At 38.8% G+C, this 14,118-nt stretch overlaps 1 protein-coding gene across 1 annotated transcript in view; it reads left to right on the top strand.

The window, feature by feature from the left end:
* Window positions 1-6,160, top strand: part of LOC111869986 (ankyrin repeat and BTB/POZ domain-containing protein 1) — a 14,941-nt gene extending 8,781 nt beyond the window's left edge. Inside the window, exons 3-5 of the mRNA XM_023861890.2 lie at window positions 812-970; window positions 4,167-4,367; window positions 5,485-6,160. Of these exons, the coding sequence (XP_023717658.2) occupies window positions 812-970; window positions 4,167-4,367; window positions 5,485-5,691 (567 nt within the window). The 3' untranslated portion in view covers window positions 5,692-6,160. The remainder of the gene's footprint in view (window positions 1-811; window positions 971-4,166; window positions 4,368-5,484) is intronic.
* The last annotated feature ends 7,958 nt before the right edge of the window (window positions 6,161-14,118 follow it).

The raw sequence follows: 14,118 nt of genomic DNA, 5'->3' as shown, positions 1-14,118 counted from the left end.
GTTTCTCTTCTAGGGTCTCTTGCACGCTTTGTCTTTGAGCATATAACTTCTCCAAATCCCATCTGGGTCTGCGCTTTCGAAATCCTATAATTTTCTTCAACCTGGTTCGGAACTTGGCAACCAGCAAGTTGTGGTCAGAGTCAATGTCTGCCCCAGGAAGCGTCTTCACATCCTTCACACTGTTTCTGAATCGATGTTTCACAAGGATGTAGTCCAGCTGATGCCTCTTCCAATCCCCAGGTGCCTTCCATGTGTAAATTCTTCTCTTTGGCTTCTTGAACCACGATAAGGTGGAGACACCAACGAGGGGGATGATTTTCTCATAGGAAGAAAATTTAAACTTTGAGAATTGGGAAAATGTGTGTCTTTTGAAAGCCCTTGCAGACAGTAAGTGGGGTATGTGAGAAATCAGCGATTTTCTTTTTGGATCACTGGTAGAGAATTTCCTCGACCTAAATACTCACTGTAAAATATTAGTCATGTTCTGCCAGATTGCATAGTGTCGCATTGCAGAACGCAGCAGTCTTCAGAATGTAATGTGGTTTACTAAATACATGGAATAGCATAAATAATAGAACATTATGTTTTGCTACACACCTCTCTGTTAGACCTGCTCAACTTTTTGTAGAAAATGTTTTACTTTACCTGGTGGGTTGGACTATATGCATGAAATTTTCATAAGTCCTTACATGAACCACACTTGAGTTTCTTTATTATGAAATTTTTGGAGAAAACTTTATGACTTCTGTAATGAAATATGGTAATTTAGATTTAAAGGTGAATGGTATACTGTTCTGTGTTCTTCTCTCAGGCTTTCTTTTGTGGAAGGAGTGAGTATTTCAATGCATTGCTGCGGGACCACTTCAGTGAGACAACAGCTGACAATGGAAAGCCAGTGGTTACTATTAGAAATGTTCCAGTAGAAGCATTCGCTGCCGTTGTATATTACATTTATACCAATGTTGTTCAGGTTGGTATCCCAGTTGTGCAGTGTTTGTCTGAGTTAACGAGGCGGTGGGAGTGGTGCTGCTAGAAACCAGTGTATCTGGGAGGTCTTGTGACCGGCCAATTTGATCAAGGTTTTCCGTGGTTTTCCTTGGTCCCAGAGCAAATGCTGAGTTGGTACCCAAATTCCACATTGCACTGCATGCTTCACATGCAGCCCCCCCCAATAGTAACATCATGAAACTTATTATACTATAACTACACAAGAATGACATGTCTTATATCATGTATAATGATCCATGGACACGAAATAAATGAAATGAAATGACAGAAGCAAATTCAGACTGTGACCTTCTGTATCATGACAACAGGTAGCACTGTACGGCACCCTGATGTTTCAGAAGAACAAACTGCTTCAATTTGCAAGCTTGAAACAAGTGTGGTTACATGAGAAGGTTTCAGGTCAGGTGGTTACTTATATCTATTGGAGGCGGAGAGGAGATGGAACTCACTGTGAGACAGGCCCCTATTATTATTCTGTTTTGCTTTGCTCTCAAACTTCCAGTTCATGTTCCTGTTGACCCATATGGAGCTCTCTTTCCTGTCCACCTCTTGTGGATCTGAGTGACACATCTGCACAGAGGGATTCCTGTTTTTAATCTTTGCTCCTTCTTGTAAAGCAACATTCCTAGCCACTATGTAAATGTCACCTTACACTCACATTACTGTCAAATCTGCTGGCTTACCTCCCAACCCAGCCTTTTTTCTTTTTTTGGCAGTTCACTAACAGTGTGTGGTATTTCACTGTAAAGAAACGTGTAGCATAGAATCTACATCCATCGTAGGAGTCACAGAAGCTAATGGCATCCACTATATGTGTACAGAGGAGAAAGTTATTTACTCATAATGTATTCTAGAAGAGATATATCTTGTTTTCTTGTGACGTTGGTCAGGTATGGCAGTCTGGAGAGAACACCAGCAAACGGTAACTTCAGATATAGGAAAAGTATTCAGTGTAGTGCTGTGACATGTATATGTGTATAAAGAGACCACTTAGAAGTCTGAGTATAATACTGAAGTGGATCTTAGACAAACAGAATGTAATTCAACTGACAGAGAATTATTTTGAATATACAAATATAAATCACTCCGTCCAATGTGACCTGTAAGTTTTTTACTACATGAAAACTTAACACCCTTACATGTTTCGGTCTCTGTGGACCATCTTCAGAGGGCAAACATCGCTACAAATAGGAAACCACCATCACATAAGTTGTTTAGACGTAAAGTACGTACACTTATATGCTACAATACATAGTATGTATGTATTACAGTGCATCCTCGAACAGTTCAGTAGACAACATAAAAACCTACAATTCACACTAAACGAAGAAGTAAACAACCAAATAACCTACCTAGACTTAAACATAACTAACAGAAATGGAAATATACAGAAAACCAACATCGACAGACATAACTATAAATAATAAATCATGCCACCCTAAAGAACAAAAATTAGCAGCATATAAAAACTGGATACACAGACTTCTTACACTTCCACTCGAGAAGGATGCTAAAAGCAAAGAATTAAACACCATTATTAATATAGCACTAAATAATGGCTATAGAAAGGCAGACATCATACACCTGTATAACAAACTTAAAAAAAGATAAGTAACCCGGATAATAAAGATGAAAAAGAACAACAAAAATGGGTCACTTATACCTACACAGGAAACTACATACAAAAATCACAAAACTATTCAAAAACACCAACATAAAGATAGCCTTTGAAACAACACACACAATAGGTAACCTAATAAACAAAACGCGACAAATAAACCCGTACGAGCATAGTGGTATATACAAACTAACATGCCAAAGTTGCCAAAAAGTATACATCGACCAAACGGGTAGAAATATAACAACTAGATGCACAGAACACATAAGAAATATAAGACTAAACAAAGACGAATCGGCGTTTGCCCAACATATACTAAATAACCTCCATCAATATGGGCCGATGACAGTAATTATGGAAATGATCGAAAAAGCTAAAAAAGGAGGCATAATGAATATAAAAGAGGACTTCTACATATATCAATTTAATAAATTCAATAAATTGATAGAAGAACAAAAGTATAAAAAAGAAAGTAATAGCCTACATAGTATGTTCGACCTCATACGAGTAATACATCATCAGAACACGCCCACACTGACGTCACAAACACAACAAGCATAAATTCATGTGACACAACACACTTCTGAACAGTGAAAACAGCACAGCAGCCATGAGCAAAGCCTGGACGATATAAAGGTAGGACATAACATAACCTCAAACATATATATAAATTATATATATAGACAGTATTAACATTGAAATAGTAAAATACCCATAATATATTTGCAGAACCTCCACATCAAGATAGCCAGGTGGCACAATATCTGCCCCATACAAGAGGGACGATGGGAGGACGAACACGAGCCTGCATGGTTTACGAATTTTAATTATTGACAATCCCAAAAATTTTTTAATTAGCATCAAGAAATTTTATACAATTTTATAAAAAACTTTACATTCCCAGGAAACTGCTGTGTTTGTGAAATGTTCAATTTTGTGTACTATGTATTGTAGCATATAAGCGTACGTACTTTACGTCTAAACAACTTATGTGATGGTGGTTTCCTATTTGTAGTGATGTTTGCCCTCTGAAGATGGTCCACAGAGACCGAAACATGTAAGGGTGTTAAGTTTTCATGTAGTAAAAAACTTACAGGTCACATTGGACAGAGTGATTTATATTTGTAATTGTTAGTGTGACGGACCAGAATGAAACAAATCAAACTCATTTTGAATATACTTCATGAAACACTGGGTTCCATGAAAGCAGTGAATATCTTCACCAGCTGATTAAGTACCAACCTGCCTAGGGAGATGTATGGGCTTCATGACTGAGAAATCAATGTTTGATCCCAAGCATGGGGTGGAAACTTTTCTTTGCCGTGTCCGAACTACCTCTCGAATCGGTACTGGGATCTGTCTCCCTGGGAGAAAAGCAGCTTGGATTGAAGCTGACCAGTCGTCTCCATATAGTGTTGAGGTTAAAATGCACTAAGCAAGATGTCCACTCTTCCATATGACTTCATGGAGTAGTACTTAATTAAGCACATGGACATCTGTGCTCTCTACCATTGAGCGAGGTCCTGGGTTCCTGTTGCAGGTTCGGGAGGAACACACACTGGATGTGCTGTGTGCAGCAGACATGTACTTGCTGTCTGGTTTGAAGCGAGGCTGTGGAACTTTTCTTGGGAGCTGTCTGAGCACAGAGAATGTAGTGAGCAGACTGAAGACTGCACGGCTTTTCCAGTTACCGCAGCTTGAAGATCAGTGCATCCGGTTCATGTGTCTCCACATTGATAAGGTACGAGTGCGAGTTATACTGCTGTTTCTCAATCTTCTTGTGGTAGAGTATATTTTAACATGTATCATCTGGGAAAAGGGATTTTAAACCTTGTTTTTCTGCAAAGTTGAGGGTCATATTTAATTCAAGGGGTAAGCAGCTGCTTTCTGCTTATTTGCTTAGTCTGCTCTTTACCCCTGAAGAGGGGAGAAGAACAGTTGTCCAAAATGTTGTATAAACTTTCACCAAACTATATAGCAAGATTGAACAGGTTAGTGCAGCACTAATGCTCTAGACTTATATTTTGGAAGTGCTTGTTTTGAATCTTTGCTCGGGCATTATCCAGTGTAACTGATGTTTTTGATAGTTTTATTTGGTTCCTCCAAGCAAATGCTGGGATAGTATCTTAGCAAGGCATGACTGCATCTTTGCAGTTCATTGTTCATCTGTTGTCCCACCATTCAGTGCTGTATTATGCAGATACTGGCAGATAGGAAACAGATTGTGTCACATCCCACTTGATAAATGGATCCTCGTAATCACTGCCTTGAGAATCTGAGGTCATAACAGTTTTAAATATGAGATGTAGCAGTTTTTGTGAAGTTCAGAGTTTTTGACTTGGGCACCAGAGATCAGTTTCAAACATTTGGCATTCATAAGTTTAAAGCAGCTCTTAGTTTTGTAATCCAGAATCACAGTTTTTTTTCATGTTTGTTTGTGATGCTGTCAGCATATGAGGTACATAGCATTAAATGATGGGAAGACTGATAAATGATAAATTGAAGAGGGTTCTGAAGGGGGTGGCCTTTGCATACTTGAAGTACTATCCTGGAATTTGTTTGAAGGGACTGAGTAAAACAACAAGAAACCTTAGGATAGCCAGTATCATGGTCAATATTCAAACTGAACACCTCCCAGTTATAAGTCTACGAGTGTTACCAGTACACCAGCATGTGTTGCTCAGTGAGCTGCTGTTGGCAGTGCTCAGTATAATTTACTGCCAAGAGCTCATCTGGAATTTCATTCAGAATTGTGCAGAAGAGGAAAATAAAGGCGTTCCATTGCATCATAATTTGTTTTTTCATAAATCACATTTTGTGACACTAAAATGATTGTTCTGGTGTAATTTTGTGTGCAGTTAATGCATGATGAGGGGTTACATGACCTGATTTTGCAAGATGCTACAGAAGTAAGAGGCAGACAAGAGACAGACAGCATTCCTATTATAGATGACATTCGTTACCACATCACGTCAGATGTTCAGACAGTCAGTGAGATGGGTGAGGCAAGTGAGAAGTTGCAGATCATCGACAGACTTCTAGAGGACCTGGGGCTGGATGCCTAGTGAAATGCCTTCAGACAAGCTTCGCATTGCAATTTTAACAGGAGTTCCAACTTCTCCAGACCTCATATAGTTAATATATCTATAAAAACGTCTTCTTCTATATTTTCTCTTGTGTGCATTATACAGTTTTCATGCGTGATAAATAGATATTTAATCTATAAAGTTTAGTGACAATGGTTGATTCACTATATGAATATTATGTTGGACATTGTCCATTATCTCGTGTATTTTTGGTATCATGTTCCAGAAACTGGATCCATTCCATCATAAGAGAGGATGGAGTGGTCCCATTCAGTTGGACGTGTTAGAAAGAGCTAGCACAGTGACTGAGACTGGAGCTTGAATGAATCAGTGAATGTACAAGGGGTGGGCTCTCTTGGCCCTTACACCACGACTGCAGTGATCTGTTGTGCTTCCCCTTTTGATTATCCCCTCAGCAATCCTGCTCTTTGAATAAAGTGCAGGATTTTGTACATGGGGACGTTGAAATAGTCACTTGGTTCCATAAAATATTGACCCAAGTGACATGATCTTAAATAAGCTAAGGCCTCACATTCACACCGGATATGTGTGGCTGTTTCATTTTCTTCTTGACACCACTTACAAGTTGGACTGTTACTTAGTCCCAGTTTGAAGAGGTGTCCTTTAAGGTGACCGTGTCCTGTAAGTAGTCCCACCACCCATTGTAGCTGGTTCCTGTTTAACTTCAACAGTTCCTTCGCTCTTTTAGTAGAGGGTCCTCGTATGAGTCCCTTTGCTTGCCTGAGTCCAGTCAAGGATCCCCAGTATTTCTTGTGCTTCATATTTGTCCAGTCCCTGATTGCCTTTCTGGCAACTCCTATAGAGATGCCACAGGCTGGCTCAGGTCCTATGAATGGATGTTCAGCTCCAATCTGAGACTGGAGCTTTAAAATAGCTACAACTCCATAGGAGCCCTCCCCCCAACCCACATGCTTACACCTGATGATAAAGAAATGAATCATTTTCCAAAACACGTGTATGTTAATGGTACCACAGACAATGAATGATGTCCAGCACAATATTCATATAATGATAATCATGTGAAGAAAGTGCCATGTATCTTTGAACACAAATATTTACCCTTGTCAAGATTACAGTCCTTGGGGATATGACACTGTATAGTGTGGTAGATAGGTATGTACATTTTGGAGGAGGAAACTGCTGCCTCCTACTTCAGGGTGGATTAGTGAGATAGCAGGTTCCTCTAAAACATCAGTACCTCTCTACCAGACTGCATTGTGTCAAATCTTGGTACTTGCTGCTGTAAGAACCTCAGATTTCACACTGGGCATTGTGTTTCTATCATTGTAATTGTAGTAAAGTTTTGTGAATAGTTGTTAACTTATTATCACTGGCAGACATATTGTATTTGCACTAAATCAAGTAACAGAATGACTGCATAGGTTGGCACCACTGAAACTTGACATGAATGGTGAACTAAACTCTCCATACAAGAAGTTCCTGTATCTATAAATATTTTTTCCTATGTTAATGAATATGTTGAAGAATGCTGTCTTCTTGGATGTAGCACCATGTAGATCTTGTGTGAACCAACGTATCGCCTCCAGTCCTTGTGAGCTGTTGCTGTTAGAATCTGGTAGCTGATGCACGGCGATAGTTTGGGAACTCAGAGTAAGGGAATCATTTGCCGTTGGAGTCTGTTCAAGTGACATTTTTGGTAAAGAAATGAGTTTTGAACAGTTTTCCTGAGACAGAATCCCTGGTAGTTCATATATATGCACTGGCTTTCTGTGCAGTTTCAAGACAGTAGAAATTTTACGCATGCTAATTTTGATTCACTTTACCCCCCCCCCCCTCTTCCCTTCACCAAAGTCAGAACTCTGTGAATGTGGGGAATAGAAGGTGCCCACCTTGTTTAAGAAGGTTCATGTTGAACATTGGGTCATCTGTGTGGTGTTTTAACTGGTGGGTAATGCTGGAGTATGTGCTGCAGATATTCCTGTGCAGCCATTGACCAGAAGTGAAACTGGAATTGTTTGCTGCAGTATTTTATGTGGACTTTGACTTGTGGTAATTTTCCTGGTAGATACACTATACTAAACCATATATGAGGTGAAAAAAATATTTGTTATATTCACGCATATTCTGCGGTCCTTACACGGAGATACCATAAAAAATGACGCTGCTTATTGAAAATAAATTTTAATGAAATATTTGAAGAAATATTGGATCTGAGGTTTTCACAGCAGTGACTATGAAGAGTGCTGTCTTCTGGGTTTTGTTGTCATGTAGTCTGATAGGTGTTTGCTCACATTTTGGAGGACTGTACTGCCCTGATCTAGCTCAAAAACTAAATCAAGCTGGCAACCAGCAAGAAGTAAGTTGTGCATAGGAAACATGGTTCAAACATAGACCTGTAAGTGTCCTGGAGAGTTAGTCCATGTCAATGCTTTTTTTATTCTCTCTGGACTCCTTACAGGAACATTTCTGAATAAAGTTTTCTATTGAAGGTTTGCTCTGCTTGCTATATACTTGCTCGGCTTCCACGTTGACCATGAAGATGGCAGCATATGTTCTACAGAAACATTGTGAACTTCTACTGGGGTGTATGACATCACAGGAGATAGTACTTTTCATTTCCAAAAATATTTGTTTCAGCAGTTGTTTACCATGTGTAGAAGTTCTATAAATATTGAATAATTATCATATAAAATGAAATCTTTTTTTTGAGTTCATCTTTTGAAGATTGGAATGTGTATTAAATTGCAGCAAATTCCTTAGTATTACAAACATCTTTCATTATGGTAAATTTCAAACAGACGCTTTCTCCACCTTGTTATTTTCTTCCCCAAAAGTAATAGTGTATGGAATTAATCCGTAAGGTATTTCTGTTTCTTTTTCTATAGGTTTCCATATATGTGTTTGTGTGTGAACATGTGTGACTCAAAATGTTTCTGCACTTAATTTTTCCTACAATTGAAATAAGTATGGAAGGCTTGAGGTGTATCACTTTCCTGCGTTATCTCCTTGCTTCTAAGCGTATTTTGTCCAGCAGCCCACAAGCTTTCTGATGCCATTAGAAAGAACTGTTTGAGCTGAGACTGGGGATAGTCATGCACCTATTCGTGATCTGCAAATTGACAACCTGTCAGAACCTCCTGTAGAGCTCCAAACAGACAGAAATCCAATGGTGCAAGGTCTTTACTGTATACTGGATGGTCAAGAACTTCAAATTTCAGAACCAAAGTGTTTCCCTAGTATGGGGAGCAGTGTCATGCAAGATGAGGACACCTTCTGATAATATTCCTCATCATTTTGTACTAATGTATAACTTCAATAATTTTTGTAACATGTTGAAATACCTTGCAGTTTTTACTGTGGTTCCATGTTAATAGATAGTACCTTGAGAGTCCCATTAACTTCCCTGCTCTTGGCTGAATCTTGAATTTATGGGCAGCAGGAGATGAAGAGTGGTACAATTGCATACTCTTGACTTTTGCTTTGTGATAGTTTATCCCAGAACCATCACCAATAGTACTGTGATTAAAAAAACTCACCTTCATAGCAGGAGTACTGAAGCAGATGTGAGCTGATGCTGGCATGATTGTACTTGTGCTCTTTTATCACTTCACATGGAACACACCATGCACAGACTTTGTGGAATCCAAGGATGTCATACACTGTTGAATGAGCTGAATCTTCATGGTGTCTAGTAATGTTGCAGTGTCTGTTATTTCTGTTCTGTCCTTAAGAATCATGGCTCTGACTTCTATGTGTTTATCACTTGTTACTCTGGACAGGCATCACAAGAGTTCTGAATCAGTTACACTATCCTGCCTTCTGTAAACATGTTTATCCACTTACACACACTCTGTTGAGACAGTGCACTGTCCCAATATTTGGTGCTTAAATGTGTGTGAATTTTAACACCTTCAGGACCTTTGCCTGAAAAGAATGAACCATGGCCCTGTTCTCTGCTTCACTGCAGCTTACTCGTTGCATTGAAGGTCGTGTCAGCCGGTGAATCGACACATCATCTCGCAAGGTTCAGTGCTGCCAATTGTCATCAGGCCAACATCTACCATCTGCAAATTGGAGTGAAAAGTGCAGATTCTTTCTGAGTCATTCCCATATTCTATTATGCTTCTGCCTGTCATACATTATTTAAAATTATGTTTGTTGTTGTAAAAGTGACAGATTTTACCTTGGCACTATGAACTGTATAAAATTGAAGAGCACATTAAATGCACTTGGCTAAAAACTTGATTTTATATATATAAAAAATCTATCCCTGNGAGTCAACTCCAAGGCCATAGTGTGGCTGGAAGTGTTAGGACAATTGAAAAAATTCACCTCATCCGGACGTGATTGTATGTGTATCATGAATAATTATTTAAATGAAGTTTTACTGTCTCATTGTAAATTATATGCCAAATTAGCACTTGTGCTTCTCAACATCCTGTGGAACTTCATTGATGTAGTTAGTTAGTTAGTTAGTTATTGGAGAGGGTGGGTTTCCCCATGCACTTAGACCAGTATTGGTCCATTGTGCTCCCCTCTATGATATTCTACCAGTCTCTATATCCTACCGATATTGGTGAGTACCATCAGTCCCGACCGAGCCAGCGAGTTTGGCCTCCACTAGCTTGGCGGTATCTATAATGCTTCCCCCATCTATCAGAGGTGTTAGAGACTACTTGTTGGGCGGGAAACGTCCTTGAATTTGGCTCAGTGACCTCCTTAGGAGATATGAGGTTCTTTTACGTGCCGTAAAGCTACGACACGGGACACACGGCTTAAAGACCCTCCCGGAGGACTTGTTCCCTGAATTTTTCCGCCCTTAAAAATTTGACGACCTGCACTGGGTTTGAACCCGCGTACCACGAGTCATGAGGTGGGAACGTTACCTCTAGACTACGGAGGCCGCTTAGTCATTGATGTATTAAAATTCAGACTTCAAAAGCATTTGTCTCTTCATATTATTTGGTCTTGGCCCAGCTGACCATCATTAGGGGTACAAGTTGAAAGGAAATTGCTTCCCCTTGTCATGTTGCTACACTTTGCATTTTAAAGGTGTAAAATACTTAAAATATTTTAAACTTATTCTTTTAATATCAAGCTGTGATTATTTTGTTGTATGCTTGTGTTGTTGGTCTGCTATATCCATAATATATAATAATGGGTTATATTCTTTTTTTATTTATGAAGTGAATATTTTATGTTATATATTATTATTTAGGATTCTGTGGTTCTGTATGGGTGTGAAACTTTGTCTGTGACATTAAGGGAGGAACATAGACTGAGGGTGTTGAGAATATTCGGACCAAAGAGAAATGAAGTGACAGGAGGTTGGAGAAAACTGCATAATGAGGAGCTTCATAACTTGTACTCTTGTCCAAGTATAATTAGAATGATTAAGTCAAGGATGATGAGGTGGGCAGGGCATGTAGCACACATAAGGGAGAAGAGGAATGTGTGTAGGATATTGGTGGGAAAACCAGAAAGAAAGAGACCAGTAGGAAGACCAAGATGTAGGTGGGTGAACAATATTAAAATGGATCATAGAGATGGGATGGGATGGTATAGATTGGATTGATCTGACTCAGGATATGGACCAGTGGAGTGCTCTTGTGAACACAGTAATGAACCCTTGGGTTTCGTAAAATGTTTGGAAGTTCTTGAGTAGTTGCAATTCAGTTATATATTATTGTTCTATTGCTGTAATCGTAATGTTACTCACATTTTGTTAGAGGCAGCAGGTTCATCTGACATTGGTATACATTTACCAGAGTACATGGGGTAACATCCCAGAAGGCAGTAATGTTAACAGTTGCTGCCACAAACAGGACAGCACAAATCTAAGTGCCGCACCAGGCTACAAGAAATTCCACCCCCCGCCCCATTTTAAACAGATGAACTTTCTCAAAACTTTACACAGTGTCAAACATTTCAGCTATAGTGACAAAAACCGTCATTTGTGTTGTAATTCTTTAAACAGTTGCATAAAATGTTTGAATTGTTGCCAATGAATGGTCATAATATGAACCAGAGTGTTGTAGAAATTAATTTTATTTTAGCAAAAAGCAAAATGAAATTATGAATTGTGATATGTACTGTCCCTGTGTGGCTTCTTGGTTTTTCCTGTGTTGTCATGCTGGCTATGGCTGTAAGAACCTGAGGTCCAGTAGCATGTCTCAAATTTCGTATGAAGAGCTTTGATGAATTTGTATGCAGCTGGATATATGAAGCTTGTACAGGTATAAAATTAATGTGCGAGTCTGAAAGGTGGGTGTATAAAACTGACAGTTATTTTTAAAATGTTTACAAGGTATGAAATTAAATTAGAATCATGGAATTTATTATGTGCTGTTTGTGCATAACATCATGTAACTGCCAAACAATTTCACTGAAGCAGTAATGTTCTAGGTTTTTATGCATGAGGTGCTTAGTTCAAATCTGGATCAGGACAATTTATATACCAACTACTGATTTTTATGGCTGTCCTTGGTTCTTCCTAGGCAAATGCCCAATTAGTACCTACAGCAGGTCATGAGCACTTCATTCAAAATCCTTTTCAATTCATTATTTACTACTCCTGACAGTCAGTACTTTACAGTCCGAGAAACTGACAACTTATAAACCAAAGATAATCACCTTACTCTGGGCATGCATGTTACATGCTTGGAGTGGATGTGATACAAGATATGTTTTCACATATTTTTGGAACTGTTCTTCCATCATGTGAAAGCCCCACAGGCAGAACTGAATTTGAAACATGGACCCTTAAAAACAGAAGCAAAATCTAAACCAAAGAAATGGATATGAAACCTTCCAGAAGCACTGAGAGGAAAAGAAACATTAACAGAAGGGCAAATTAAATTCTCAGGAGTTAAAATTTTGTTATAGAGTTAGAACAGGAAAGTTTAAAATCATTTGGTGATGCAAAAAGAATGGATAAAACAAGGATACTAAAAAAGGGCAGTGGAATTAAAATTTAGGGGAAAAGACCTATGAGATGACCCAGAGTATGTGTAAAATGGTTCAACCGGAATTGGAAGACAGCAGGAAGTGAGGAAAGGGCTGTGGGGAGAAAAGATTTTGGAGGCTTTTCGTCCATGGGAAAGTAAGATTTTGCACTGTGAAATTTTACAATGTCACGTTTTCAAGATCATGTCCTATCTGTAGCATGGGGATGTGTTTGTATATGTCCTGAATAAGTTATGTTAATACTCATATTAACTGAAACAGTAATGCAGGGGTATTTTTCCAGGGATTTCTAGGAAGTCTTTCTTTTTAAGAGTGTATAAACAGTGACTGAAAGGTATGGCGTTACAATGTAGATCATCATGTGTCCCATCTTGATGACTTTGAGCGTAGGTTTTGTGAAGCCATTGCATCAATTGAACGGGAAATCTTGTTGCAAATTTGGGACCAGGTTATTTACCTACAGGACAGTTTTCTGAACTGCCGTGTCCTGGCATCACTTATACCATACCCTCATCTTATACAAAAAAGAATTTCCTGGGTCGCTGTCTTACAAAAGTTGAGAACCACTGCTATAGGGTATTTTCAGAATTATATAAGTACTTCATATTGAATGTCCATGAAGTTAGTTTACTTCTTTGCTTTTTTCTATTTTTTTTTTATGTGTTCATTTATTCAAAATATTTTTTTCCGAAGGGGTATTGTTATAAGTAATTGACCTGTTGCAATAAGCATCACAGATCTTCACTTCATATTTTTTCTTCAACCTTTATGGATTAGGCCCTCTTGTCATGTTCCAATCCTGAGTTAACTTGTTGCTTAAACAAAGGGATTGTACCATTGCACAGTCTCTGTCTACACCACAGCACAGTCATAAGGGCCATTGTCCAAGGGCAGGGTGAGTGGAAGAAATGATAAAACACAAAAAGGGGCTGATTCAGAAGGCCACAATAAGGTGAAATATGACACGCAAGAAAGAAGAAACAAGTTCTGGGAAGAACTAATTACCTCCTCTGCTTGATAATGTCATGGGCCTCATAGAAAATGAAGGGTCCAACAATTATTTTGTTATTGCATTGATAACGATTTTACTGAGCTGTTGCCTAGCAACAGTAAGGGGATTTTTACCAAGCCATTGCCTAGTAATGGTAGGGGATGTGCACACAGACTGATGGGAGGGATTTATGAAGTATGTCATTGCAAAGGACTCACAAGGGAATGAGCCGATCCGACATGTCGAAACCTGCCCTGATTTTTTTTTTTTTCACTGCAAGAGTACACACAACAAAATCCACTGTCAGAATTTTAGCTGCTAATACGCACTGCAAGTATTTTTTAAAAATTGCCGAAGTTATTCATTTTTTGTGTATGCGGAACTGCTTGTACCAGAGGTTTGAACAACTCCAGCTGTGTACTTGTCAGATTACGATGCATTTGTGCCGTGTTATCTGTCTACCGATG

The sequence above is a fragment of the Cryptotermes secundus genome, unplaced genomic scaffold (genome assembly GCF_002891405.2).
Source record: "Cryptotermes secundus unplaced genomic scaffold, Csec_1.0 scaffold2456, whole genome shotgun sequence".
Classification (NCBI taxonomy): Eukaryota; Metazoa; Arthropoda; class Insecta; order Blattodea; family Kalotermitidae; genus Cryptotermes; species Cryptotermes secundus.
This window is presented reverse-complemented; position numbering and strand designations above follow the sequence as displayed.